This window comes from Phalacrocorax carbo, chromosome 1 (assembly GCF_963921805.1).
Source record: "Phalacrocorax carbo chromosome 1, bPhaCar2.1, whole genome shotgun sequence".
Taxonomy (NCBI): domain Eukaryota; kingdom Metazoa; phylum Chordata; class Aves; order Suliformes; family Phalacrocoracidae; genus Phalacrocorax; species Phalacrocorax carbo.
Window position 1 is genome coordinate 215,079,964 of NC_087513.1, and position 24,734 is coordinate 215,104,697.

General features: G+C 43.2%; 1 protein-coding gene and 1 long non-coding RNA gene across 2 annotated transcripts; both read left to right on the top strand.

Annotated features, from left to right (window-relative positions):
• Positions 1 to 3,601: 3,601 nt before the first annotated feature.
• Positions 3,602 to 18,170, top strand: THAP12 (THAP domain containing 12). The gene is made up of 5 exons (XM_064441531.1): positions 3,602 to 3,958; positions 10,515 to 10,635; positions 12,173 to 12,280; positions 13,319 to 13,355; positions 13,639 to 18,170. The coding sequence occupies exons 1-5, from the start codon at positions 3,870 to 3,872 to the stop codon at positions 15,585 to 15,587; spliced, it is 2,304 nt and encodes a 767-aa protein (XP_064297601.1). The 5' UTR covers positions 3,602 to 3,869; the 3' UTR covers positions 15,588 to 18,170.
• Positions 18,171 to 19,363: 1,193 nt separating this feature from the next.
• On the top strand, positions 19,364 to 24,384 carry LOC135311482 (uncharacterized). The gene is made up of 3 exons (XR_010371100.1): positions 19,364 to 21,503; positions 22,366 to 22,518; positions 24,055 to 24,384. It is a non-coding gene; the product is annotated as an uncharacterized LOC135311482 (long non-coding RNA).
• Positions 24,385 to 24,734: the final 350 nt, after the last annotated feature.

The window sequence follows — 24,734 nt, forward strand, 5'->3', positions numbered from 1 at the left end:
ACAACAAAGGCAGTTCCACATACACCACCATGAACAGCTAACAATTGTAATTACCTAATGGGCAATGAGACTAGGCATTTGTTTATCTGGACAACCCCTGACCTTGTTTTCCCTAGCAATAGGATCGCTTATAAACTCTTTACGCCCAACTTTTTTTGAAGGATCCCATTCATTTGCTGTGCACTGAATTCAAGAAATTACATTGATCCTGTGTCGTGGTTTAGCCCCAGTCAGCAACCCAGCCCCACGCAGCCGCTCGCTCACTCCCCCCTGGTGGGACAGGGGAGAGAATCATAAGAGTAAAAGTGAGGCAGCTCATGGTTTGAGATAAAGACAGTTTAAGAGGTAAAGCAAAAGCCGCCACACAAGCAAAGCAAAACAAGGAATTCCCCAGGAACAATTTAAAGGTATTTCCATTACAATCTCCACCCCATGTCTATTCGGACCAGACCATCGGGTTTAACATTGTAATGAACTCCTCCCCTTGCCCCTGCTCTGGTTTGGACTTATCCACAGAGCACACCTTGCAAATGAAAGTTTATTTAAACATTATTGGAGGGTGAAAAGAGCAATGGAAAAGGAAAGCAAGTCAGTGCCAAGTTCACAAAGCACAATCAGGAGGATCTGTCACTGCGAAGCCTTCACTGAAACTCTGGGAAAAGTTCATGTACTTGTTTCCTACAGACAAATAAAGACAACCTGTCACTCCTGGGCTGGGGCAAGCAAATAGGGAAAATAAAAAGATGACTCAGATTCCCTCACTTTAACTCCTTCATGGTCTCGTCTCTCTGTTAGCTTGTGCTGCCCACAGAGCAGGACGGTGGGCTGCAATCGTCTGCTTGGGCTGGCCGAGCAGCTCAGGTAGAAGCAAGGCCTGGACTCAGAGCAGTCACGTGTAATTTAGAAGGCTGCTTTCCTAGGCAGGGAGGGACGTAGCTGATGGCCAGAACGCAGACCGCGATGAGTAAATCGCTTAGTGCAGGTCATTCGGAAAGCTATGCCTGTGCACAACCCCACGATGTTTGGGCAGACCCTCACACAAACACCACCCTCACATGGAAGTACAGTGCTGCAAAGCCCTCTGCATTTCTTCTTATTGAAGACCTCATACTAAACTTATGAAAATCAGAATTCTTGAAACAGAAATCATAAAAAGGTCCCAGTGAAATGGGGAAAACGCAGGGGGAATTGGGTCTGATAACCCTTGAATATCATCATAGACATTGCAAGCTTTCACTTGCAGGAAGCTAACCGTGAGGGAGAATCCAGGATGCTGCATTACTCCAACTTGGGGTTGGGGTTAAGTTGCATATTGGTCACCGGTATCGCATACTCAGTGCAGCGTGCACTCATGTCTCCTCAGAGGTCCCCTCTCGTACAGCGTCCAAGACTTAGTTACTCCCCACCTTTGCCTCCCAGTTCTCCAGAATGGTAGGCAAGCCCGAGACAGAAGCATCTCGGTTTTCATCCTGTCATTGCAAATTTCAGCACATCTCAAAGGGAACACGGATACAGATGTACAAAAATACCCCTGTGGGATTAAGCTGGTGTCCATTAGTTCTTACAGAGAGGTGATCCCAACAATGGGGCTGTACGACTTGCAAGAGAATGGAATGGTAGCGACAGCCCTGAAAGCATTTCAGGCTTCAAATATTCTCTTGCAAAAACTTTTAATAGCAGGAAACCTGCAGGAGTAGAGTCAGACAATACAGGCATACTGACTTTCACCCTGGGAAAGAGACACACGGTTCATTTCCAGAAGTACATTAAAGAGGTTATTTTACAACCGCTATTATGTGATATAGAATCCTGGCTTTAAGATACAGCTGACCTTAAAGGCACAGCAGAGAAATAAAGCGATTTTAAAAATCCACACAAACACACAGAATTCCTTTAAGAATAATTTATCCAAAGAATACAGATTATATGTGCAACACTACTAATAGTCTATAGTCCTCATTCAGTGTCAATAGACAGACACACTTGGAAATACATGGTGAACAATACTGGAGGATTATTTCAGAAACAAAATCACCAGCATACAGATGATAATGTACACTTCAAAGGCTGTTCTGCAGGAAAAAAGAAGGTTTTGGTGATTTCTGTTCTCTGCAACAGAAGCTAATTTTTGGAATTTCCAACGAAGAAGTAATGTAAACTAATTTTCTTTTAAAAGAGTGGACTTCTAGTAACGTTGGTTTTTGAAAATAAGTTCATTTTATTTCCATTGTACACGAAACACTTAAAAATTAGGCTCCAAGTAAAAGACATCATCCAGCAGGCTTCAGTAAGTTAACTTTTGCACAAGTCATTGCATTCATTTCATTAGGAAAGCTCATATGCAAATATATACACATTTAGAAAAGAACAGCCATAACATGCTTGTATAGTGATTCACACGATGCAACATCAACACAAGCTTCGGTCAGAAGTAGCTGCTTAGAAGTATGTGCCGCGGCTAATTTGTCTCTAATACTGATACTAGGACTATCATGTTCTCGTTTTGTTTGTTCAGAACACTGAGGAGGAGTTTCAGCACGCATGCACTTTGGTGCATCAAGTTGGAGGGGAAAAGGCCCTTCCATCTTGGGCAAAGGATAATTATTTAAGGGCAAAGAAGTATTCTTTAAAAACGAAATGGGTTTTTAAAGTGTTTGAAAATCAGGGCGCTTCACATTAGCATTGGCTTAAATGACTACTCAAAACTGCCTAAAAGGAGTGAACTCGGCTACCTGCCCGAGTTTGAAATCTGCCAAAGAATTAACACCAAGTAAACTGATACTGTTGAAATTAGTCCAATGAAATATGCTTTGGGAATCTAAATTCAAAGGGCACTTGATATCAAGGCTTCCTCACAGAAAAGACAGCTTTTGTCCTACTCACATTAAATTAAAAAAACATACAAATTTTTAAACCAGCCAGAAGGAATCAAATGAATATTTTGGTTTTCCTTTATGCACTTTTTTTGAAAAGACACATACTTCGACTTCTTCCTATATTTGGATTATTCTTCTTAAAGCCCTGCAAATCTCCATGTCAGGATGCTTTTTATGTGATTGTAAAGATACATAACAGATGTGTCAAAGCCGAACTCTTACCCTGTAGCATTTTTACACCTGGAACAATTATCACGTGCCATCAGCACTTCTACCCCTCACAGCTGCTAGATCTACTTCTCCAAACCACCAGCCGGCCACATTTGCTCAATGAGTCTTTCTTTTTCTTCCAAATAACCAATTTTCTATTTCCCCTTTCTTTTTTTTCTAATCTTTGTTTCATTTTTACCTATGACAGACCTGGCAAAGGTTTCCTACTAGGTATGCTCCCTGCTGGGTTACTTTATTGCTTAAAACACTTGTCGTTTCTCTCATTATCCAGCCGGGCTCTGCAGTAACATCTTCCTTAAAAGCAGAAGACAAGAAAACAAGCAAGAGAAAAAGATTATTATCCCATTCTACACCCGAAGTTCACTTTTAAAGCGAACATGATGTAGCAGAGATGCGTTGTTCCCCTCTGCGCATGCGCGGCTTCACCACCACTGTCCCCCCCCGCGCAGGCGCGCCGCCAGCCGGCCCGCGCGCGCTCCAGGGCGCATGCGCAGCCGCTCCCTTCCCGCCGGCGCGCGGCCGGGCGCAGCGCACTGTGGGAAGGAGGCGGTTCGTGTCCCCGCGGAGGGCGGCGGTGAATCCTCCCGGCCGCTCACAGCAGTGTGGAGCCGCTTCCCCACCCTGCCCCTACCCCTCCTCCCCCCTTCCTTCCTCCCTCCCTCCCCCCCGTCCTCCTCCTCCTCCTCCACCCCACACACGCACACCCCTCCCCCCCCCCCGGCCCGCCGATTTAAAGGGGCAGCGGCGTCAATCTGCGGGACCATGCCGAACTTCTGTGCGGCTCCCAACTGCACCCGCAAGAGCACCCAGTCCGACCTGGCCTTCTTCCGCTTCCCCCGGGACCCCGTCAGGTGAGACCGCCGCCGGCGCCGCCTCAGGAGGGCAGCCCGCGCCGCAGAGGGGCGGGTTTGGGCCGGGGGCGGGCTCGCCTTTCTCCTCAGGCCCCGCTGGCCCGCAGCTGTCCGCTCCGCCTGAGGAGATGCCGCGGCGGGGAGGCGCCTCCCTCCCTCCTCCCGTCCCTCGCAGCCCCTTTCCTCACCGGGGCGGGCGCGCTGCGGTGCAGTGCAACGGGCCGCCCGGAGCTGCCGCCGCTCCCGGCGGAGGCCGCGCGCGCTGTGGCGCCGGGGGGGCGGGGCTCCGCGGGACCCTCCGGCCTGCGGCGGGGAGGCGGGCGAGCGGCTGCGCATGCGCCGCCGCCACCGCCCCTTCTTCAGCCCTGCACCCTGCACCGGAGGGGGGGCACGTCTCCTTGGGGTGGCTGCCTGGGTGTGAGAGAGGGTGCCTGGGTGTGAGGGGTTGCTTGGCTCTGTGCGGTGTGGGGCCTGAGGGAGTGAGGGGCTGCCTGACTCTGTGGGGTGTGAGGGGGTGCCTGGTTGTGAGGGGTGTGGGAGGGGGACCCTGTCTGTGAGAGGAGGGGGGGCTGCCTGGCTGTGAGGGCAGTAAGGGGCTGAGGGAGTGAGGGGCTGCTTGGCTGTGAAGGGAGTGGTGTGCTGAGGGAGTGAGGGGAGTGGGGGGCGGTGAAGGGAGTGGGGTGCTGCCTGGCTCTGAGGGGAGTGGGGGGCCTGAGGGAGTGGGGTGCTGCCTGGCTCTGCTGGGTGTGGGAGGAGGTGCGCATCTATTAGGGGTGTGGGGCAGCTGGAGGGGTGCAGGAGCAATGGGATGAAGCAGGGGAGCCTACACAGGGCTAGCGCTGGCTCAGGTGGTGGAAGTCTGTCAGCTGTAGCGTGTGTACAGAGGCACGCGGCACTGGACAATGAGGTGTGTGCATGACAAATAGGCGCCAGTATGACAGGCAGCTGTCACAGGATTGACAGGATGATGGTTGGTGGTGAAGCATCATGAGCAACAGCAAAAGTGGTGGGATATTCAGGTTCCCAATGGGTGGAAAGCAGGGATGGTGCACTGGTAGAGCAAGAAGTGTGTGAGTGAGAGGCCATGGAAGATACCATGAAAAATAGATATGCATTAGACATAACAACCATCACATAGAAGTTCACCTTTAAATCTACATAATGCTCTTAAAGTTGTTTGACTTAACTTGCTACTTCAAATTTTGGAAGGTGCAAAGGTGCTAGAGCAACACCAGTTATCTCTCTCTTAACAGTAACTAATTAAGGCTGAAATTTTTGCCGATCTACAGAATCATAGAATTGTTAAGGTTGGAAAAGACCTCTAACATCATCAAGTCCAACCATTGAATATAGTTGCTTCCTTCCTTCCTTGAAGCTGCTTGACCTGGTTTTTGGAAAACTTCAGAACCCGTGGGAATTGTGGGTGCAGTTTTTTCTAAGAAAACAGTCCCCTGCAAAGCCGTTTCAAAAGAAGACACAAAAAAAGCTATATTGTTTGCATTAAAGTGAGGATAACCAGACTTCTTTCTGATGCCCGTACGCTACAAGGTTTTCTAGTACAATCCATGTGGCATATGTTTATGCTTTTAATGAAAACTGAAGTTGAAATAGCTGATCCCCTACTCTTAACCTGTCATTTGGGTGATTCACTCTTAGCATTGTCTCTTTCCATCCTCCATCCTGTGAGAGCTGCAGGTTCTTACGCAGTCAAAGGAATGACTGCAGTTCGTGCGGAATTCAAGAGATGTGGTGCTGTCTCAACTTTGGTCTTAATTTGTAAGGAGTCCGTGCTGTAAAGTCTGAGTCGTGTCAAGTTGTGCAAAATTGGTCAATATGTGACAGTTTGTGGTATGAAGAAAACACCCCCTTGAGTTTATAATTTGTCTATTGAAAGGCATGTTGAATGAATGTTTTCCATGGTAGCAATGCAGAGATATATAAAAAATGTGCAGTTAATTAAACAATGCACTAATTTTAAATATTTTTTTACTATATTTTGGAATTAGACTACTGCTACTTTTAACCACCATATGTGGAGGTTTAGAAATGAAAATCTTATGGAAAAAATGCATGTCAGCTACAATGAGTTGGAACGATAAAGATTTATGGATGTTTCTTTTGCAAACATTGAAGTGGATCGCAGGCGTGGTTTTAGGAATCATGTACTGGCTTATATTTCTACAGTGTGAGAGTAACCACGCTTTCTGAGTGTATGGCTGTTTCATAATCCCTTTGAAGTAGTTCAGGCTAATACCATTAATGTTCCTCTAACAGAATAGTAGAAAGTAGAGTTAAAATTGACCCGGAAGGATCATATAGACCTTTCCACTGTCCAAAGGAAGGATAAGCTATACCTAAACTGATTCTAGCATCTTTATTGTGCTCTTAAAACCATGCAGTGGCAAGGATAACAGTTTAAGTTCTCTACAAGATTTTCCCCCCCAATATCCTACACCTTTCTCATTTAAACCTATGTTAAAATGTCCAAAGTTGATCATATGTTCTGTTTTAATAACAGCATTTAAAGATTGACAGAACCATGCAACCTTTTGGCTTTATCGACCGGAAGATGTTAACGGTTTGTTCTCCGGTTTGAACTACACCAGTCAGCTGCAGTTGTGAATGACAATGTGTTGCTTGGACTCCTTGCAGTCACAGAAACATCTTACTGTTATAGGTCAAACTGGTCTGGCGAGCAAAGTACTTTATGCCAAAGATACGTTGTTTGCACTTGGCAGCTTACAGTGAGAAGGTTGAGTATAACAGCATTAGAACACATCTTTAAAAATACATTTTAAGTTTAGAAAAAAATCATTGGTGAGAAACACATAGTCCCAGGTAAATTGTGTCTACTACATTACGGCTTTCAGTTTTTCCACAATAACTGAATAACAGCCTTTATGTTTTCCCAGTTCGGTGCTAAGCAGTTCCAGTTAGACATTCTAAGTCTCAACTTTGAGCGTTAGCAAGTCTGTGAGAGCTAACCAGTTAGTTAAGACCAGCTTCATTTATTGAGGCTACCTGAGAAAATGAGAAGGGGTGCACAGATTAGGCTTTGGTAAAGAACCACCTGCATTTAATGGATGGTATACAGTGCCAAACATTAACATAAATAGACTCTTCTGTTACCTCAATAAGGATGCATATTTTATAGTTTTATACGGTCTAGGCAGTGATCCCCACAGAAAGATCTGTCTGTTTAACCCTCATCTGTGTTTCTGAGTCTGTTTGTCATGGTGGTTTGAGTGAAGGTGAGGTGTGAATATTTAGAACAAAACACTTCTTAAGCAAAGAGATGCTCTTTTACTGCGGTTGACCAACACTGAGGTAACATAAATGGGTTACACTCTATCTGTGCCTAAATAAAATGCCATTTGAGCTTCCATGAGGTGTCAGCAGATCTTGGAAAACACAAGGCTTGTGACTGAAGAAAACCACCTTAAAAGCTAATGAGCGATGCCTAGGCAGTGGTGTAATACACTGCATTGAAACAGTGTTTAATTTGTGCCAAATACTTTGCAGCTAAAGCACTTGTGCAACAGTATATGGTGTGCATTAGCTGAATACTAAAAAACTGGAGAAAATTCTACACATAACTATTCTAAAATCTTTTGAAGTGCTGCTTGGATCATAGAATCATTAAGGTTGGAAAAGACCTCTAGGATCATCAAGTCCAACCATCAAACCAACACTGCCAACCATGCAGAACTATGTTGGGTGATTTCAGGGGTCTGAACTTTTTCTTTGTTCTTTCATTCCTTGGAGAACATTCGATTTGGAGCCAAACTTGCAGCAAGACTGAAGGGTTGAGTATAGACTCAGATGGAGTTTGCATGTTTGAGTCCAGTTGCAAAACCTCTGCCATCTCCCTCTAGTCCTGTAGCTACCTGACAAAATGTCAATGGTCCAGCCTTTGCCCGTAGTTTCCTACATGTCTAGAGCTCCAGCTACCGATCCGTGGCTCCGATGGGATGAGGAGCTTGATGGTTGTGTCTGATCAGGATCCACAAACTGGGGCTCTGCATGCAGCAACATTGGGAGTGAAGGGATTGAGGCTGATTTTTGACTGACCATGACAACTGTGTGCCAGTTTGGTAACAGCAACGCTGCATCTAGGTTTGTCCCTGTGTGGTTGCCAGGAGGGGATTTAGAGGAGTTATAATGTGAGGGGCACTGCCTTTGCTCCCTGGCAGTCTTCCTCGGCTCCCCTGAGTCACTGAGAGAGGCAGGTAGGACCACTAGGGTCAGGCTCTTCCTCTGGACTGAAACCCTCCCCACTGACCATAAGGGAGGCTCGTCAGCCTTTGTGACAGCCCGATGCAATCACCTTTAATGAGTTATCTAGTAATCAGCACCCACTCAGAAAGTATGAGAGCCAGTTTCAATATAATCTGCATGCTAAAGGTCTCCCCTGTAAAAAGACTCTGCTTATACCATTTGGTTAAATGAAGAACGCTCTTCCTGTTCTCCTGGTGGTGTGATTGCATGGTCCAGGCAAGAGTACAAGGTTGGTGGTGACAAAAAAATTGTGCAAGAAATGGTATTGGTTTTCTTTTTATTTTACATTATTGTTAAGGGTACATTGTGTGGGTTTGTGAGAGCAGTATTAGAAATTATTTCTATTTTACAGCACTTGCTGAAACTGTTACTTTGATATTTTGCATGATCGAAAAATTAAGATGCACAAATGGTTCAGCCAGCAGAGATCAGAATCCAGGATTCCCCCCGTTCATCTTCACAGTCACCCTTTGCTGTACTCGGTTAAAGTAGAGGTGATGGTGTATCTACTCAGAGCTGTGGATTTCCTCCTTTGGGCTGCCCACCAAAATGTCTGGCGAGACAGCCTTCATTCCAAATTGTTGAATAATCACTAATTATTTTCCTCCCTTCTTGTTCCTGTGAGCAATAATTCCATGTTTGCAGTCAAAACTAATAATAATAAAATTGCTTTCTCATAACTTCTAGCTGTTTGTTTGGTCAGGACCCGTCTTCTTTTTAATTTAGGAATAAAAAAGAAGATTTAAAGCCTTTTGTTTTAAAGTGGATCAAGTAATTTTTTCACTTTCATGAACTTCAGCAATGATTGGGTTGTGGGGAGATCTCCCCCACTTTGCCCTGCTGAAACAGCAGACTCTTCATGTAACTTCTCTGTGGAGGTTCCTGGAACTTTGTGGACATTGCCAACATGTACCAATTAATAAAAAATGACACCACAACACTTCAAAATACGAGTCCATGTTGAAAAGTATGTAGTAAAGTGGTGGATTGTAAAGTAAAATAAGTCACTGAGACTAGTGAAAGTTCCTTCTTCTCTTGGTGTAGAATTATCGTGATATCACTGTAATTCTTTATAATGTAGCTGCTTCTGGCATTTTTGAGCTTGTCTGGGGAAGGATTTACCCTCGGAGGAATGGGAGCTCGTGTAACCCCTCTGTACTGTTAGAATAACAAACAAATCATCCGTCGTGTTCATGTGAAGGTTTTTAGTCATCTGCATGGTACGTTTTCGACTCACTGTTGACTTATGTGCCATTGTGAATTGGTGGCTCTGTGGTGCCACAAGGTGTAAGCACGCACATTAAAATAATGCAGCTGCGGAGGGTTGTTTTTGCAGGAAGGAAATGTTTTGGTTTTTTTAAAAAAGCTTTTAAATACAGAGATATCAATAGCTGCTGGTGTCTTGTTAATTTACATACATATTTTTACTGCACAAATGAAACAGCAGATCGGTTTTACTGGAGTAGCTGTGCAGAATCAGTCTATGCATGTTGCTGCTCGGAGCACCCCATAGCAAGAAAGTGATTGCAGAGACCCGGGTGGGGGGAAGTACAAGCTGACTAATGCATTTGCATCAATTACTGCAAGTGTTTTTACTCACCAGAGGAAACAGTTTCTTGGGTATCTGAAAGGAGCCCTGTTAGTAGGGGAAATGTTTCTTTAGCTCTGTGTTATATCTCAGATAACTATTCCAAAGCAGAAGTAACTGTTGTAAAAATACGCATCTAACAAAAACTTACTTCAGGCATGTGAGCACTATCTGTAGAATGATTGCTTTTTTATTTTTATTATTTCCCTTTTCAAAAATCTACTATAAACTCCCCAGTGACCACAATAAGTAAGAAAAATGCTGTGTTTTGGAGGGAGGCAGAGAAGGCAACTATTTTAATAGCTGCCTTCAAAAACTTTTACTTTAGTCGGCAAGCACATCTTGTTCTTTTTTAACTTAATAAGGTTAAATTCTTAAGAATTAAATGGTCAGTTTCATGAGCAAGTGCCTTACAATCTGCTCTGTGTGTGTGTGAGAGACAAAGGCGAGAACATATAAATTAAGGGAGAAGATTCCTGAATCTGCTGGGGCAGTGTTAAGCGGTGAACAAAAGGAGAAAACAAATTTTTTTAAAAAGATGTGATGGTAAGTTACGCGGAAGGCGTACAGAACTTTCCTTAGCCGTACACAAAGCGCAGGTCTCGCTGCACTCCAATTTTGAGTACTGTTTGAAATTGTAGGGGATTTTGTTTTATCTTAAAACTAGCTAATTCTTTTGCTTGCATGCAGATGTCAAAGATGGGTAGAGAACTGTCGAAGGGCAGATTTAGAAGATAAAACTCCAGATCAACTCAACAAGCATTACAGATTGTGTGCTAAACATTTTGAGACTTCTATGATATGTCGAAGCGTAAGTAAAACCAAGCGTTTGTTTGTTACGTCTTGCAAAATGTGACTAACGTTTTTCATCAGAACACTGCGTTTTAATCTTTGATCTCCTGGGTAACTGGTCCCTGGGAAAATTAATCTCTTAGTCTTAATTGAGATCATTGTCATGGTCTGGGGCATCGCAGATGTTGGCACAAAGGATGAGGTGGAAATGAGCAGCTGGGGAAGAGAAGAGCAGAGCTGCTCCCGCTGGTTTAATATGTTTGTGGAGCCCTGGTCTTCACTGCAGTTCTTTCCTCACGCAAAGCAATGCTCATTTTGTTTATTGTCACTAGATGTTACAACATTATATAAATTTATTGGGTGGAAGTATGTAAGTTTGCATACCTCTAATTATTTAAAATCATTAATGTGCTGTTACTGAAGCGAGTGAGATTCAGTTAAATTACTCTGTTGTGGCCAAGAGGTTTAAACATTCTTTGCAGCTGTCAAGCATTTGCTTCCTGTTATATTTTATCCAGCTAAAATCAGCGCACTATTTCCTGTTAATGAAATAATAGCTTTTAATGCTTCTCATTAACATGATAATGCTGATTATAACAGCTTACATAACAGTTGGAAATGGTGGATTTGGGGCTTTGTATCAAGTTTTAATTTCCAGGCTGAATTTTACATTGATATGTAGGCAAAACCAGTCCTTTAGTTATTAAGGATAATTAAAATACGCAGGTCAGACTTGGAGCTCCTGGCGGTGTTACACATGGCAGGGTCTCTGAGCAGCCAGCATCCCAGAAGCAAACGAATGTTGGAGATAATTCTGAATCTGAAATGATGCTTTATGAAACTCAGTTTGTTTAAAATGTATTTCAGTCTAATGACAGTATAAACATAATCAGTTAAAATCCTGTACTTACTGGAAATTAGCCAGTTTAGACATGTAAGTTTATAATATATCCAAACAAAATTTTTCTTTAACTGCTAGAAACATTTACATGATCATCTAGAAGTCTTTTCTTCCTCCTGCTTATTTGACAGATACATTTTTCTTCAATATGATCTTTCACAGTAGTGGTTTCTGGAATTCCTAAGTCTACATAACGAAGGAGTTGAACATTTTTATTGTGAAAATGGTTATGTGATTGCATCTAGAATTGTGAAATAAGTAATAAACCCCAAAGTTTAATAGTAACAAAAGGTTTCCTTTCTGATGGATAGATGTCTTTTTATCCAGAAAAAAACCCCATTGTATTATGGTATTAATTCTTGCATCTGGGGTCTTTGATGTGAAGATAATGGGCAAGAAAAGGTGTTTATGGTTTGGGTTAGAATGGTGGGGTTCTTTTAAGTATCTCCCTTCTCATGTTCAGTGTTCTCTTGATATCCTAAAAAGCGGATGACATAGCTTTCTCTTTGTTTTGAAACATCAGAAAGTGAAAATACTTTTTTTTTTTTAAAAAAAAGGAGGAAAAAATGGCATCTGAAGGTCTGGGGGCTTTTAGGGCATGGAGAGGGAGAACCTCCCAAAGATATCCCTCATCTAGATGTCTGTCTTCCTGCAGAGCCCTTACAGAACGGTTTTACGGGATAATGCTGTGCCAACTATATTTGATCTTACGAGTCATTTGAACAATCCACACAGCAGACATCGGAAAAGGATAAAAGAGCTGGTAAGTATTTAATGTAAGACTTCTTTTTATTATTAAAAAAATAAAAGTAAGTAAGTTCATGTGAAACTTTTGGGTAAAAGTCTCAAATAACAATATTTAACGATTGGGTGTTTGCTTTTTCTATACTGCCTAGTCTAGTATCTTTTTGTTGATTATAAGTTAAATGCCCAAATATTATGCTGATAAATTTTATCAACTAAGGGAGGCTTAATGCAATAGGCTGGAAATGAAATGTGTTGATCCAGAGCTGATTCCGTCTTCCAAAGAAAGTGCATATCTTCCTTTTGGCTGTTCTTACAGCGCTAACTGACTACAACTTATGCATAGTACCGCGAAATCCTTGCTGCGTATTGATTGTGATCTTCAGTTCACACGTTGTTTAACTTCTCAAGTCTGCACCAATTCAGACATGCTTGTTTTAGCTTGTTCTTGAGAAGTAGATCCATGTATAAAACCAAGATCAAGCAGTTATTGTGGAATTGCGTCTTGTCGATACCTCTTTTTTGTCATTTACAGAGAAAGTGTCTCTAGGTCTCTGTCGTTATAAGTATACTGACAAGAGGAATTCAACTCCTAAACTCTGCTTATATGTTGGAAAATTACAGACAAATTCTAAATAATTTTTTGTGAGTTTGATCGAGTCTGTTTATTGACTGAAAATAGAGTTAAAGGTGGTTCTGTCTACTGGCAGTGCGTGTTCATAGTGAAACAGATTTCTTTAATGGAATCTATTTAAGAATAATTATAAAATATATATTGAACAAACTCTTAATATAAATATGGGGTTCTAAGCAGTAGCAGCAAACTGCTCTCACGTAGTCAGTAGATCTGTGTCGTGGCAGCAATAAAGTAACCTGAAGAAACCTCCTTCTCTCTTGGACTTCCTAGCACTCTTTGGTAAATATTAACACTCTTAAAATGATCTCATCTACAATATTTGTATCTGATCATGATGTACTTTAATATTTTAAAGCATGTGCTAGACAGTATCATCAATATAAGTTTGGTTTTTTGTTTGTTTTTTGTTGTTTTTTAAAGAGTGAAGATGAAATAAGGACACTGAAGCAACAAAAGAGTAAGTAGGCAAAATAATCGAGTTCATCAAAACTTTGTTATTAAGGCTGGTAAGGTCATGCGGGACACGTAACTGTAAGTTTACATGTATCAGGAGGATAATTGAGTTGCTGCTTGATTCAGACAGCCAGTCTAAACTCTTTCCAAAACACTCATTTGCTTTTAAACTGGAAACATTTTTCCTTGGACTCCAGTAACTTAAAGGTAATGGGGGTAGGAGGGGAAAGCAAATGTTATGTTTCATTCATGTTATCGTGACACTTACAGTATTTTATGTTTTCTAGTTGATGAAGCTTTTGAGCGGGAACAGGCAACTCAAGAATTGAATGAAAGCAATGAACAAAATGCCGTCTCGGAGGAAGGAGGGGAAGAACAAGAGGAAGAAGCTGTTCCCTTAACACTGGAAGAAAGAGAAAACAAAGATTACCTGAAATCTTTGTTTGAAATTTTGATCCTAATGGGTAAACAAAATATTCCTTTGGATGGCCATAGTGTTGATGAGCTTCCAGAAGGTATTTTTACTTCAGATAACTTTCAGGCTCTGCTGGAATATAGAATTAATGCTGGGGATGAAGTTCTGAGGAAACGATTTGAGATGACTGCAGTCAATCTTGAGTATTGTTCAAAAACTCAGCAGAAACAAATGCTTGAGATCTGTGAAAGCTGTGTTAGAGAAGAGACACTGAGGGAAGTGAGAGACTCGCACTTCTTTTCTATTGTCACCGATGAAGTAGTAGACATAGCGGGAGAGGAGCATTTGCCGGTGTTGGTGAGGTTTGTTGATGATTCTCATAATCTAAGAGAAGAATTCATAGGGTTTTTACCTTATGAAGCTGATCCTGAAATCTTAGCTGTAAAGTTCCACACGACTATTACTGAAAAGTGGGGACTAAACATGGAGTACTGCCGCGGCCAAGCCTACATCGTCTCCAGCGGGTTTGCTTCTAAAATGAAAGTTGTGGCTACAAGACTCTTGGAAAAGTACCCACAAGCTGTGTACACGCTGTGTTCCTCTTGTGCCTTAAACGTTTGGCTGGCAAAATCCGTTCCTGTCGTTGGCGTTTCCATTGCGTTAGGAACAATCGAAGAAGTTTACTGTCTTTTTAATCAGTCTCCGCAATTACTGTTAGAACTGGACAACACAATTTCTGTTCTTTTTCAGAACAATGAGGAGAAGGGTAATGAGCTGAAGGAGATCTGCCGTTCTCACTGGACAGGCAGGCACGATACTTTTGAGGTTTTAGTGGACCTCATGCAAGCGTTGGTACTGTGCTTGGATGCGGTAAGCAGCGACTCATCCATCAGGTGGAACAACTTCATTGCCGGCCGAGCGTTTGTACTTTCAAGTGCATTAACAGATTTTGACTTCATTGTCACTATTGTAATTCTGAAAAATGTCCTGTCTTTTACAAGAGCGTTTGGAAAAAATCTCCAAGGACAAACATCAGATGTGTTCTTCGCGGCTAGCAGCTTAACAGCAGTGTTGCATTCTCTGAATGAAGTGATGGAGAACATTGAAGTTTACCATGAATTTTGGTTTGAGGAGGCAACAAATTTGGCTACCAAACTGGATGTACAAATTAAACTCCCAGGGAAATTTCGCAGGGCTCAACAAGGTAACTTGGACTCTGAAGTAACGTCAGAAAATTACTACAAAGAAATCCTTAGTGTCCCCACAGTGGAGCATATTATTCAAGAATTGAAAGATATATTCTCAGAACAACATTTAAAAGCTCTTAAGTGTTTATCATTGGTGCCCTCGGTCATGGGGCAGCTGAAATTCAATACGTCTGAGGAGCATCACGCTGACATGTATAAAAATGACTTGCCTAATCCAGACACACTTTCTGCTGAGCTTCATTGTTGGAGAATCAAGTGGAAGCACAGAGGAAAAGATATTGAACTTCCAGCTACTATTTATGAAGCACTTCACTTGCCTGACATCAAGTTTTTCCCTAACGTTTACGCCTTGCTTAAAGTCTTGTGCATACTTCCAGTGATGAAGGTGGAGAATGAAAAATATGAGATAGGACGGAAGCGCTTAAAGGCGTACCTGAAAAACACCTTGAGAGAGCAAAGGTCATGCAACCTGGCTTTGCTGAACATAAACTTTGATATCAAACATGACTTAGATTTAATGGTGGACACCTACATTAAACTCTATCCAGATAAGGTGGAATTTCAAGAAGACTTTATTCCCTCAAACAACTCTGAAGTAACAGAAGACTCTTAATTTTTTTTAAGCTCTAACCAATCTGTTGAAACAGCTTTTTCTTAATTACGTTCCAACGCTAAGAAAAAAAAACAACTGTGAAATCTGTAACATCACTGCAATTGTATTTCCATTTTAGGTCTCGGGCTGAAGAAGCCACGGTCAGTGACCCAAATTATGTTTTGTTAGTCCGCATTAAATGTGTTATGTGAACAAAACCAAGCCTGAAAATAAGCCCGTGCTCTTGGCAGAGGTGCTTTTTGCATCTGATTGACTTAACTAGGTGCTCGTTTACTTTATTGCATCTTGGAAAAAGTTATTGTGGTTGTAGATCGGATGGGGCTGTTACACACTTGCTTATAAATTAGTATAAGAAAAAAACCAATGTTAAAAAGAGCGTATTCCATTTCAGTTCTGTTACTTAGGATTTTATTCTTTTTGAAAACTTTTTAAAAAAGTCTTCGATGGATATTTAATTGGCGTTTTGGAGAGTGGATTCAGCTGTTGCACGATCCCCGTGCCGTGGACTGTTCTCGGTGTAAAGTGAATGTTAGTGGTGTAGAGGTACGTTTGCGGTTTTGTTGGAGGAGTCAGCTGCTTTCATCTCTGGATGACTGTTTACATTCCTTTGTGTGAGACACAAACCTTCTCTTTTTTTTCTTTAGGCTTTTAAGAGGCATGGCAGGAGTATTGAAATTCCTAAAAGACACTAATAACTTAGAACTTATTCCACAAACTTTGAAATCTGTTTGTTCTGTCATGACTCTGACACAAACCCGTGCATCTTCTTGTCTGTTTATTTGTAAACTTACCCACGAAAGACTAAAATAAGAGTTCGTTCTTTGTCTAGAAGTAAGATGGAAAATATTGCTGTTATTTTTGGCAAGAATGAAACATTTTTGTACAGTTTATTGCAATTTAAAATAAAATGTGAATTGCTTTTTACATAGTATTGAATTTCTTAGTAAAGCTGTGCCTCTTCGAGAAGGTGTGTTTTATAAGGTACCTTCTTAGTTTTGGCAATTTTTTTCTCCGTTGTTTTTGCAATTCTAGTGAGTGGCGTTGTCTTAAGACACAGGATACTTTGTGTAAAAGCACTTTTGATCTGTATGTTCTCCTGAAGGGTTGGTTTTTTAAAATATTTTGAGATAGCGCTAAATACACTGCTTTTAATTGTCAAGTTCTGCCTAACTGAAACAGGTGGAAATCAAATTTGAAATGGTTAAAAAGTTAAGTTTTGCAGCTATCCTGATGCATGCCAGCTTTACAACTGATTTACAGTTGTCCTTTTATGTACTTCCCAGTTGCAGGGGGAAAAGCCCCCAGCAACAGAAAATGGCTTGATTGTACAGACTGTGACAAATACAGTTCTTAATGTTTCATTGCATTGAAACATTAAGAATAAATGGGGGGGGGGGGGGGGGAAGCCTTTACTAAGTAAGTTTAGGTATTAAAGTGGGTATGTGCATCTTAAGAAATGCTTTCAGGAGCTTTTATTTACATTGGAGTAGTAAAAATTGCTCAAAAAAGTATTATCTTCTCTTTCCACTGCTATCTGTATATGCTTTCTGGCATGCTTTCGTGTTAATGCAATTGTTGCCTCGATCAGTAAAGTGTTTTAGCTAATAGATTGCTCTGTTCCTCTTAATATATGAAAATAGCCCACATCTATGTTAATGCTATTAAAAAAAAAAAGGCATTTTTTCATTAGAAGCTGTATGGAAAATTGTCTTTTTTTTAAAGAAGATCTCAGTTACAATTTTAATAAAATAAATAAATAAATGAATCTTTCCCATCCTGGGAATGTCTGTGAGTTCCCCAGCTAAAGACAGCACCGCAAGGTGGTCGTGACCTCTGAGCTTGTGAGCCCCGTGTCGGTAACGTCAGGTGCTTGATTAATTGTTATCGATAAAGGCGGGGTGAGCCCAGGCTTACGGCCATGACTGGGGAAGGAAGCTCGGTACCCAGTGCCATACAATTGGCCAAAAGAGCTGAAGGCTGCCTTCCAACTGTGTAAATGAGATCTTTTTGACCGATGTGCTGAGGGAAATTGAAGAAGGGAGATGCAGTAAAACACCCTTTTAGCCACTGAAGTGTCCTCTGGAGCTCGGCTGAGACATACAGTTGTGACTGGTGTTGCTAATTAGCTGCCTCCAAGAGCCTTGACTGCTTGGTGGGCTTGGTCGTTGTGCAGCCATTCACAGAGGTGCTTAGATTGTCTGTAATCGGGCAGAAGCTCCTTATTTAGCCTGTGAGAGTTGTCCTGTTGGTGAGGAATGCCTCATTCTTCAGGCACGTCAGGGCATCACTTAAGAACCTGTAGTCTGATTAGCGACGGCTTGGTGGGGTGCGGAGGAATAGCAGATTGCAGTGGTTGGTACCCCTTTTCCTGAAGAGATTTGTGTGGAGGAAAACCGTTTACTGAGACTGAAGCGGTTCCTATCTTATTTCTGGGGGTGCAGAGAAGGGATGGAACTGAAGTGGAATCTGGTAATACAATTTTAAAGCAAACACTATTGCTGGAGCAGGTCAGAGACTGACAGAAGTATCTGAAAATGGGACAAATAATCACCCAAGATAAATTTTGATTACTCTTCTTTTTTTTTTTTTAAAACAGATTCTTGAGACAGAGGAAATTGTCATCATAAATATCACACCAGTTCAGGGCATTAAGTATTTCAAGGGTGCATCTGAGGTATTTACCTTGCTTTGACCTGGCTTTTTGGCACATTCTATGTAACAAAGCAATATGTCTGCTTAAATTATTTTAAGTATCACTGCTGAGAAATTAATGTATTTTAGGGAAAGTGGATTTTCCTTAGCTGCTCAGCTGATTGTGATTTGTGAAGGCGATGTTCATCTTCAGAGTACACAAACTCGCTTTCCTTTTCCCATGCACAGAATTCCTGTTAGAAATCACTGTTGCTTCTTCAAAAAATAGTATGTAGCTTTCTGTCTCCTGTAACATTATTTCTGTCACTGGCTGCAGAAATCCTGTAACTGCTGGTTTGGCTGCCAAGGTTCCTCTGTAAAGAAGCGGAGGGCCAGAACCACTTAATGATCCTGGGTGCAGCCACCCCGTTCCCCTCGCGCTCTGTTTCTGTGAGACACTGCGAATCTCAGAGTTGCCAGAAACATCCCAATTACTTTAAGAAGGTGAAAATAAATCTCTGCTGGATCTGTTTCAAGAAACAGTTGCTAACCTAGAATAACAATAGGTGTTACCCCAAAGCAGGCTTAACATTCAATAATTTCCAGACCTCTAATGCTCCCAACTTTCCCTAAGGAAAACAATGCTTACAAAGAATAGCAGTCCCCCCAACATTTTGCCTATGTGTAAGTAGTGAGGCATCAGCAAAGAAAATGGAGTTTGAAATCATACACAGACCTGCAGCAATTTCAAAATATGCATGTTCATTATAGGTTTTCTTTACTTTGGGAAATAACAGTGTTATGGAGAATTCAATGAACGTGCTCCGTAATTCAATAATTGTTCATTTCATTGTTGCCGTAGTTGTCCAGTGTTTCTGTTAATTTATTTTCATGTAGCAAGCTTGCTTTTTTCCTTAAAACCGTGCCTGTGTGTCTTTTGTTTTATCTGGCAGCGAAGCTGGTGAAGGGTCTGGAAAGCAAGTCTTACAAGGACAGGTTGAGGGAGCTGGGGGGGTTTAGCCTGGAGAAGGGGGGGCTGAGGGGAGCCCTTCTCGCTCTCTGCAGCTGCCTGAGAGGGGCTGGAGTGAGGGGGGGGCTGGTCTCTGCTCCCAAGTCACCAGTGACAGGGCGAGAGGGAACGGCCTCAAGCTGCGTCAGGGGAGGTTTAGGTTGGATGTGAGGGAAAATGCCTTCCCTGCCAGAGGGGTCAGGCCCTGGCACAGGCTGCCCAGAGAGGTGGGGAGTCACCATCCCTGGGGACATTTAAAAGATGTGTAGAGGTGTCACTTCAGATCATGGTTTAGGAGACATGGTAGTGCTGGGTTGGTGGTTGGACTTTGATGATCCTAGAGGTCTTTTCCAACCTTCATGATTCTATGATTCTGTAGTTATCCCTGGAAGTCTCCTTGAAGGTACTAGCAAAGCTTGTTCAGTGAGATTGAAGAGAAGCAGTGCGGCAGTGACGGAACAGGTGCTGTGTTGCCCCCTGCTCCTCTGTAGTGTCCCAAAGTCACACAGACAGTTTAACTGACACATTTGCCCGTGTGATGTTACGTTAGATGATGCTCTCGTGTTGCAATGGCTGCTGCACGAGTGCTTTGACTGAGGTTCCCGACAACCCCGTGTGCGTGTTAAATGACATCAAAAGTCTTTAGGAATAAATTAGTTTACTAATTGTGGAACTTGGGGTAAAGACTAAAGGATGTAAGAAAGGATATGAAGACTAGGGATGGCTTTTACCACCTCCCAAAGCCACCTGTGCTATCTACAGATGTCCTACAAGCCCTTACACTTTCATGACCACTTACTCTACCACCACCACCACTTAAAAACCATTTGTGGGGGCAACATAGGATCCTTCTTGCTGAGGAGCCACGCTGTGAGCCTGCAAGCATGCTGTATGGAATCCAGGCTAGAGCCTGTTACAGCCCTGCCTTTAGTGAAAGATAGCGAGCAATGCTGATTTACCTTTAAAAATGGAGATTCCCAGTGAAAGCAAGGGATGGGGACAGCTCAGCACATCTGCCACTGGTTTCAGGTGTCTCGTGGCATCTTGCAGCGAGGGGTGACTGCTGAGTCCCTGGACATCTGTGACAGTCTACAGTCAGAGCTGGGACTGCACAAACCACTGTTAGAGCTTGAAAATCCAGCTTCTGTCACCTCTTCAGCCAGAAAATGTCTGAGGATCTGGGGAAAAGACTGTCTTTCCTTGCTCCTGCAAGAACCTCTGGAAGGTCTACTCAGCAAGACAACACCTCTGGCAAGGCCAGCAAGCCTCAGTGGGATCTTCTAGCGGGTAGATTCTGTCAACCAAGAGACTTCAGCATCTACCGTCAACAGGACATGGTGTTTGAGGGGAAGAACTTACCACCAGCACCTTGCTTTTTTGTCATCTCCCAGAGCAGAACGTCAAGCTTTGTGGCTGTTCCCTAGTGAAGCAACGTGGCACTTGCTAACTTGGTGAAGGGAAGATGTTTATGAGCTACTGGGAAGGAGGAGTCATGGGTTCAGGTCATGAAGGAAGCAGGAGATGGGTAGGAGATACATGAGAGAGCCGGTCAGGGGCATGGGTTGGTTGGTAGTGTGATGCTCCAAGCCTGTGTACTAGATAAGCCTAGAGCTAAGCCCAGATGGGGTCCTGGACTTCTCCATGCCCATCTGCCGGCGTGCAGTGATGGCAGGCTGAGTGACAGGCTGGAGGGCTTGTGCTGCTGACAGGAGAAGTCCCTCATGGAAAGCACGAGGCTGACAGTGCTGGGGAGGTTGTACCTACATCCCTCCCTGCGGGTCTGCCATTGTGCTGGCAGCCAACTAAAGGCACACTTGACCTCCCTCCTAAACTGGAGGAGTCGCTGAAGGTGAATCATCTGTTTTATTAAATCAGAGGCTGCTTCAAGGACTGCAGCCCGATTATGCCACATGTACGTACCCTGAAAAGAGTATTTGTGGAGAAATGGGTTCCATATGGGCAGATCCTTACTGCTGAGCATGCCCCGCTGAAGAACAGCCTGCAGAGATCAGGCTTAGTAGGATTCAGGCCTTAACTCTTAATCTAAAGTGTTGAACAGCTCTCAGGAAGAGGGAGGGATGTGTAGGAGGTACAGCATAAAGCGGATGGCGCTGTGACATGCCTTTCCCCCCCAGGGAGTGAAGCTTGCTGCCTTCGCCTTGGTGTGGGGCTCTGTGCTCCAGGAATGAGCAGGAATATCACGGTCTGGCCCAAATTCATCCCTGGAGAAACGAGACAGATGATATCATTGTTGGAGTTGTTTGGATATCATAAAGGTACTTACTGAAATGAGAAAAATATGGTTTTAATTCCTTTTTTAATAATAAAAAAGTAACGGAAAGCTACGAGTGCCAGGAACCTCACTGAGAAAAGAGTCTTTGCACCCTGGAGAACTTCTCTTTGCCTAATGAATAAGCACTTCTAAGTCACTTTTTGGCTCATTTTGTGTGTGTGTATATATGCATATAAAGTATGCAAAGCCAGATGAAGTTACTTGTTTGTCTTGCACGTGTCAGCTTTGCTGAGCCACGCTTTGATTAACAAGAAGCACACGGCTTATTCCTGGGAGGCTTTGTCCACACTGTACATGGCTCCTCCTGAACCCTGCTCCCTATGATCCGAGCACACAACTGTTAGATGAACAAAATGCATGAGCCTAAACACGTGCTAATTATCAGATAGTTCCCCCTTCACTCTGAAAAGATTAAGTATGCAAGTGAGCACCGACTTTAAGACTTTTCAAATTCACCCTACAAAACTACACCTTCCAAATCAATGTTGTGCATGAGGCAGGGTACCCTGTTCAGTGTCTGCAGAGACGGCGGAAAGCTTGAAGGAATTACTGCTTGGCAGGTGAGCAGACTCTCTCCGTCTAGCAGGTCTTATAAACTTTAATCCTGTAAGTGTATCATCGTTGCAGAAGATGTGTTTATTGAGAAACCTGTGGCTTTAGTGTGGGTTTTGGCATACGTAAAGGCACCCTTCTGCGATATTATAAAAGCAGGATTTGGAAACTACTTGTAATACATACAACACATCAGGTATTCCTGCGTTTTCCAGACTATTTCACTTTCTCGGTTGAACAATGGGGATAACGGGACAGATTCGCAACTCTAATCCTGACTCTGCACCTTTCAGGCAGGACAATGCAGCTGAAACCTGGATGCAGTTGCCCACCTGAGAGTGCACCATTGCCCAGGGAAACTCTTCAAGGGGAAAAAAAAAAAAAGACGCTGAAAATGCTGATGCAGCCATTTTCTGCACTATTTGCTTCTCCAAGGAATCCGTAAGGTACTGCTCACCTTGCTGCTACATGGTCCTTCGGGTCTTGCCACTCTTCTTTTCTCCCAGCACAGATATGGAAAGAGCTTCAAGGAGGACAGGTCTCCTTCCAGGGCTGGGTGCTACTTTTCTTCTCCGGTGTGGTTGTATGTTTTGTGCCTAACTTGGTGGCATCTAAGGTCATGCTTTTCAACAGTCAGTGTTCTTCAATGCCTATATCTTATATTTCTCAGTTGGAGATGTGTTGAAAGGCTGTGATTTTTATAGTGTTTAGAATTACTCCTGTCTGTGGAAAGGAGCCTTAAAGCAGTGTCAAACTGGGCATATAGAGTTAAAGGCACTAAAATGCACAGATTTTGAAAGTCTTAGTCTAGGAACAAAACCCAGTGTCTCAGTAGAGCACTGAGGCTGCGTTGTTTAGCTACCTTGGTATTACATTGCATTCCCTGGGTGGCTTTCAGCAGATCCCGTGACAACGAAATCTTTCTAAACAATTTTAAAATTTGCCTTTTTTGATACGTCCCCTCATTGTAGTTGTCGTTCAGAGAATAGAAAAAACCCACTGTATTCCATTTCTGCTATTAGATATTACACGTGCTATGGTTTTTTTTCTACTTTATTTACTTTCCCCTTCCCAAATTCAGCCCAACAGTCCTTCAGTTGTCTACAAAGTTGCATTCTTTTCTCAGTCCCAGGTCACACGTTACTCATCACTCCTAATCTTTATCTACAGATAAAGAAATCTCGAGAAAAGAGACTCTCTTCTATTCTGACAAGAACATATTTGCTAGATGTATTGGGTTAGGTTTACCGTTTAAACAAAACAACCCACTCATCTCACCTACCCTCCTGTTTTTCCCCCATCCTAAAATGCGGCTTTTATGGATCCCAATTGTAGAAAAGCAGCAAATTCCTCTTCAGTTTCTTTTTCAAATACCAATATTCTTCAAATGTTAAATAAATATTTGTTCTTTCCTTCTGTAACCTTGGCTATGCGGGGAGCCCAGCCAAGGGAACTACCCTTACAGTCTTCGGGGAAAAGGTGGCCTTAAAACAGCTCAAACTGATGAAAAAGGTTTCTAGGGTTTCCACTGGAGTGACTCCTAAGTGAATCCTCAGGTGTGAGTGCAGGAACAGCCCTTACCACAGTATTGTGTATTAATCAGTAATCCGCGATCCTAAAAAGCATAAACCCCAAGGGATGCTTTACCCGCAACCTGTACAGTCAGGATGCTCTTGGAACAGCTACTTATTTTGCTTACTCCTTGGGCTGACCAGCTTGTTGTTGGCACAGTCATTACCTGTTGATTAAATACATCGCAAGCTGTCGCAGATGGCTAAAAAGTTCCAGCGTTTCTGCTGTTTCCTTCATCACAGATCGAGAATAGTATGTGATGTGATGGTCACAAAGGCAGTCAACTGGTGAGCATGCTTAGTGGAAGGGGTTCTAGCAATGAGGATTTGGGTTAGATACCAGACTGAATGGTAAATCTTGTTGATCGTGGTCTGCTCTGATGTCTGATGGCAGGTCTCTGGTCTTTGCAGGCAGACTTCGCCCTGTGCTCTGCCCGTGCTCCAGGCAGCCTAGGAACCAGGAACTTCCATTTGAAACCAGCACCAATGCACCATCCTGCAGATGAGGAGATGGCTCCGGGATTCCTGGTTGGACACAGGTGGACTCACTTTCTTTTGTATGCAAAAGACCATGTATATGTAATCATGGATATTCATATGGAATAGAATCATTAAGGTTGGAAAACACCTCTAGGATCATCAAAGTCCAACCATCATCCCAACACTACAATGTCTCCTAAACCATGCCCTGAAGTGACACCTCTACACGGTGTTTGGACAGCCCCACCTCTCTGAGCAGCCTGTGCCAGGGCCTGACCCCTCTGGCAGGGAAGGCATTTTCCCTCACACCCAACCTAAACCTCCCCTGACGCAGCTTGAGGCCAGTTCCTCTCGTCCTGTCACTGGTGACTTGGGAGCAGAGACCAGCCCCCCCCTCACTCCAGCCCCTCTCAGGCAGCTGCAGAGAGCGAGAAGGGCTCCCCTCAGCCCCCTCTTCTCCAGGCTAAACCCCCCCAGCCCCGCCAGCCGCCCCCCAGCACACTTGTGCTCCAGACCCTGCCCCAGCCCCGCTGCCCTTCTCTGGACACGCTCCAGCCCCTCCAGGCCCTTCTAGTCCCGAGGGGCCCAAACCTGAGCCCAGCACTCGAGGT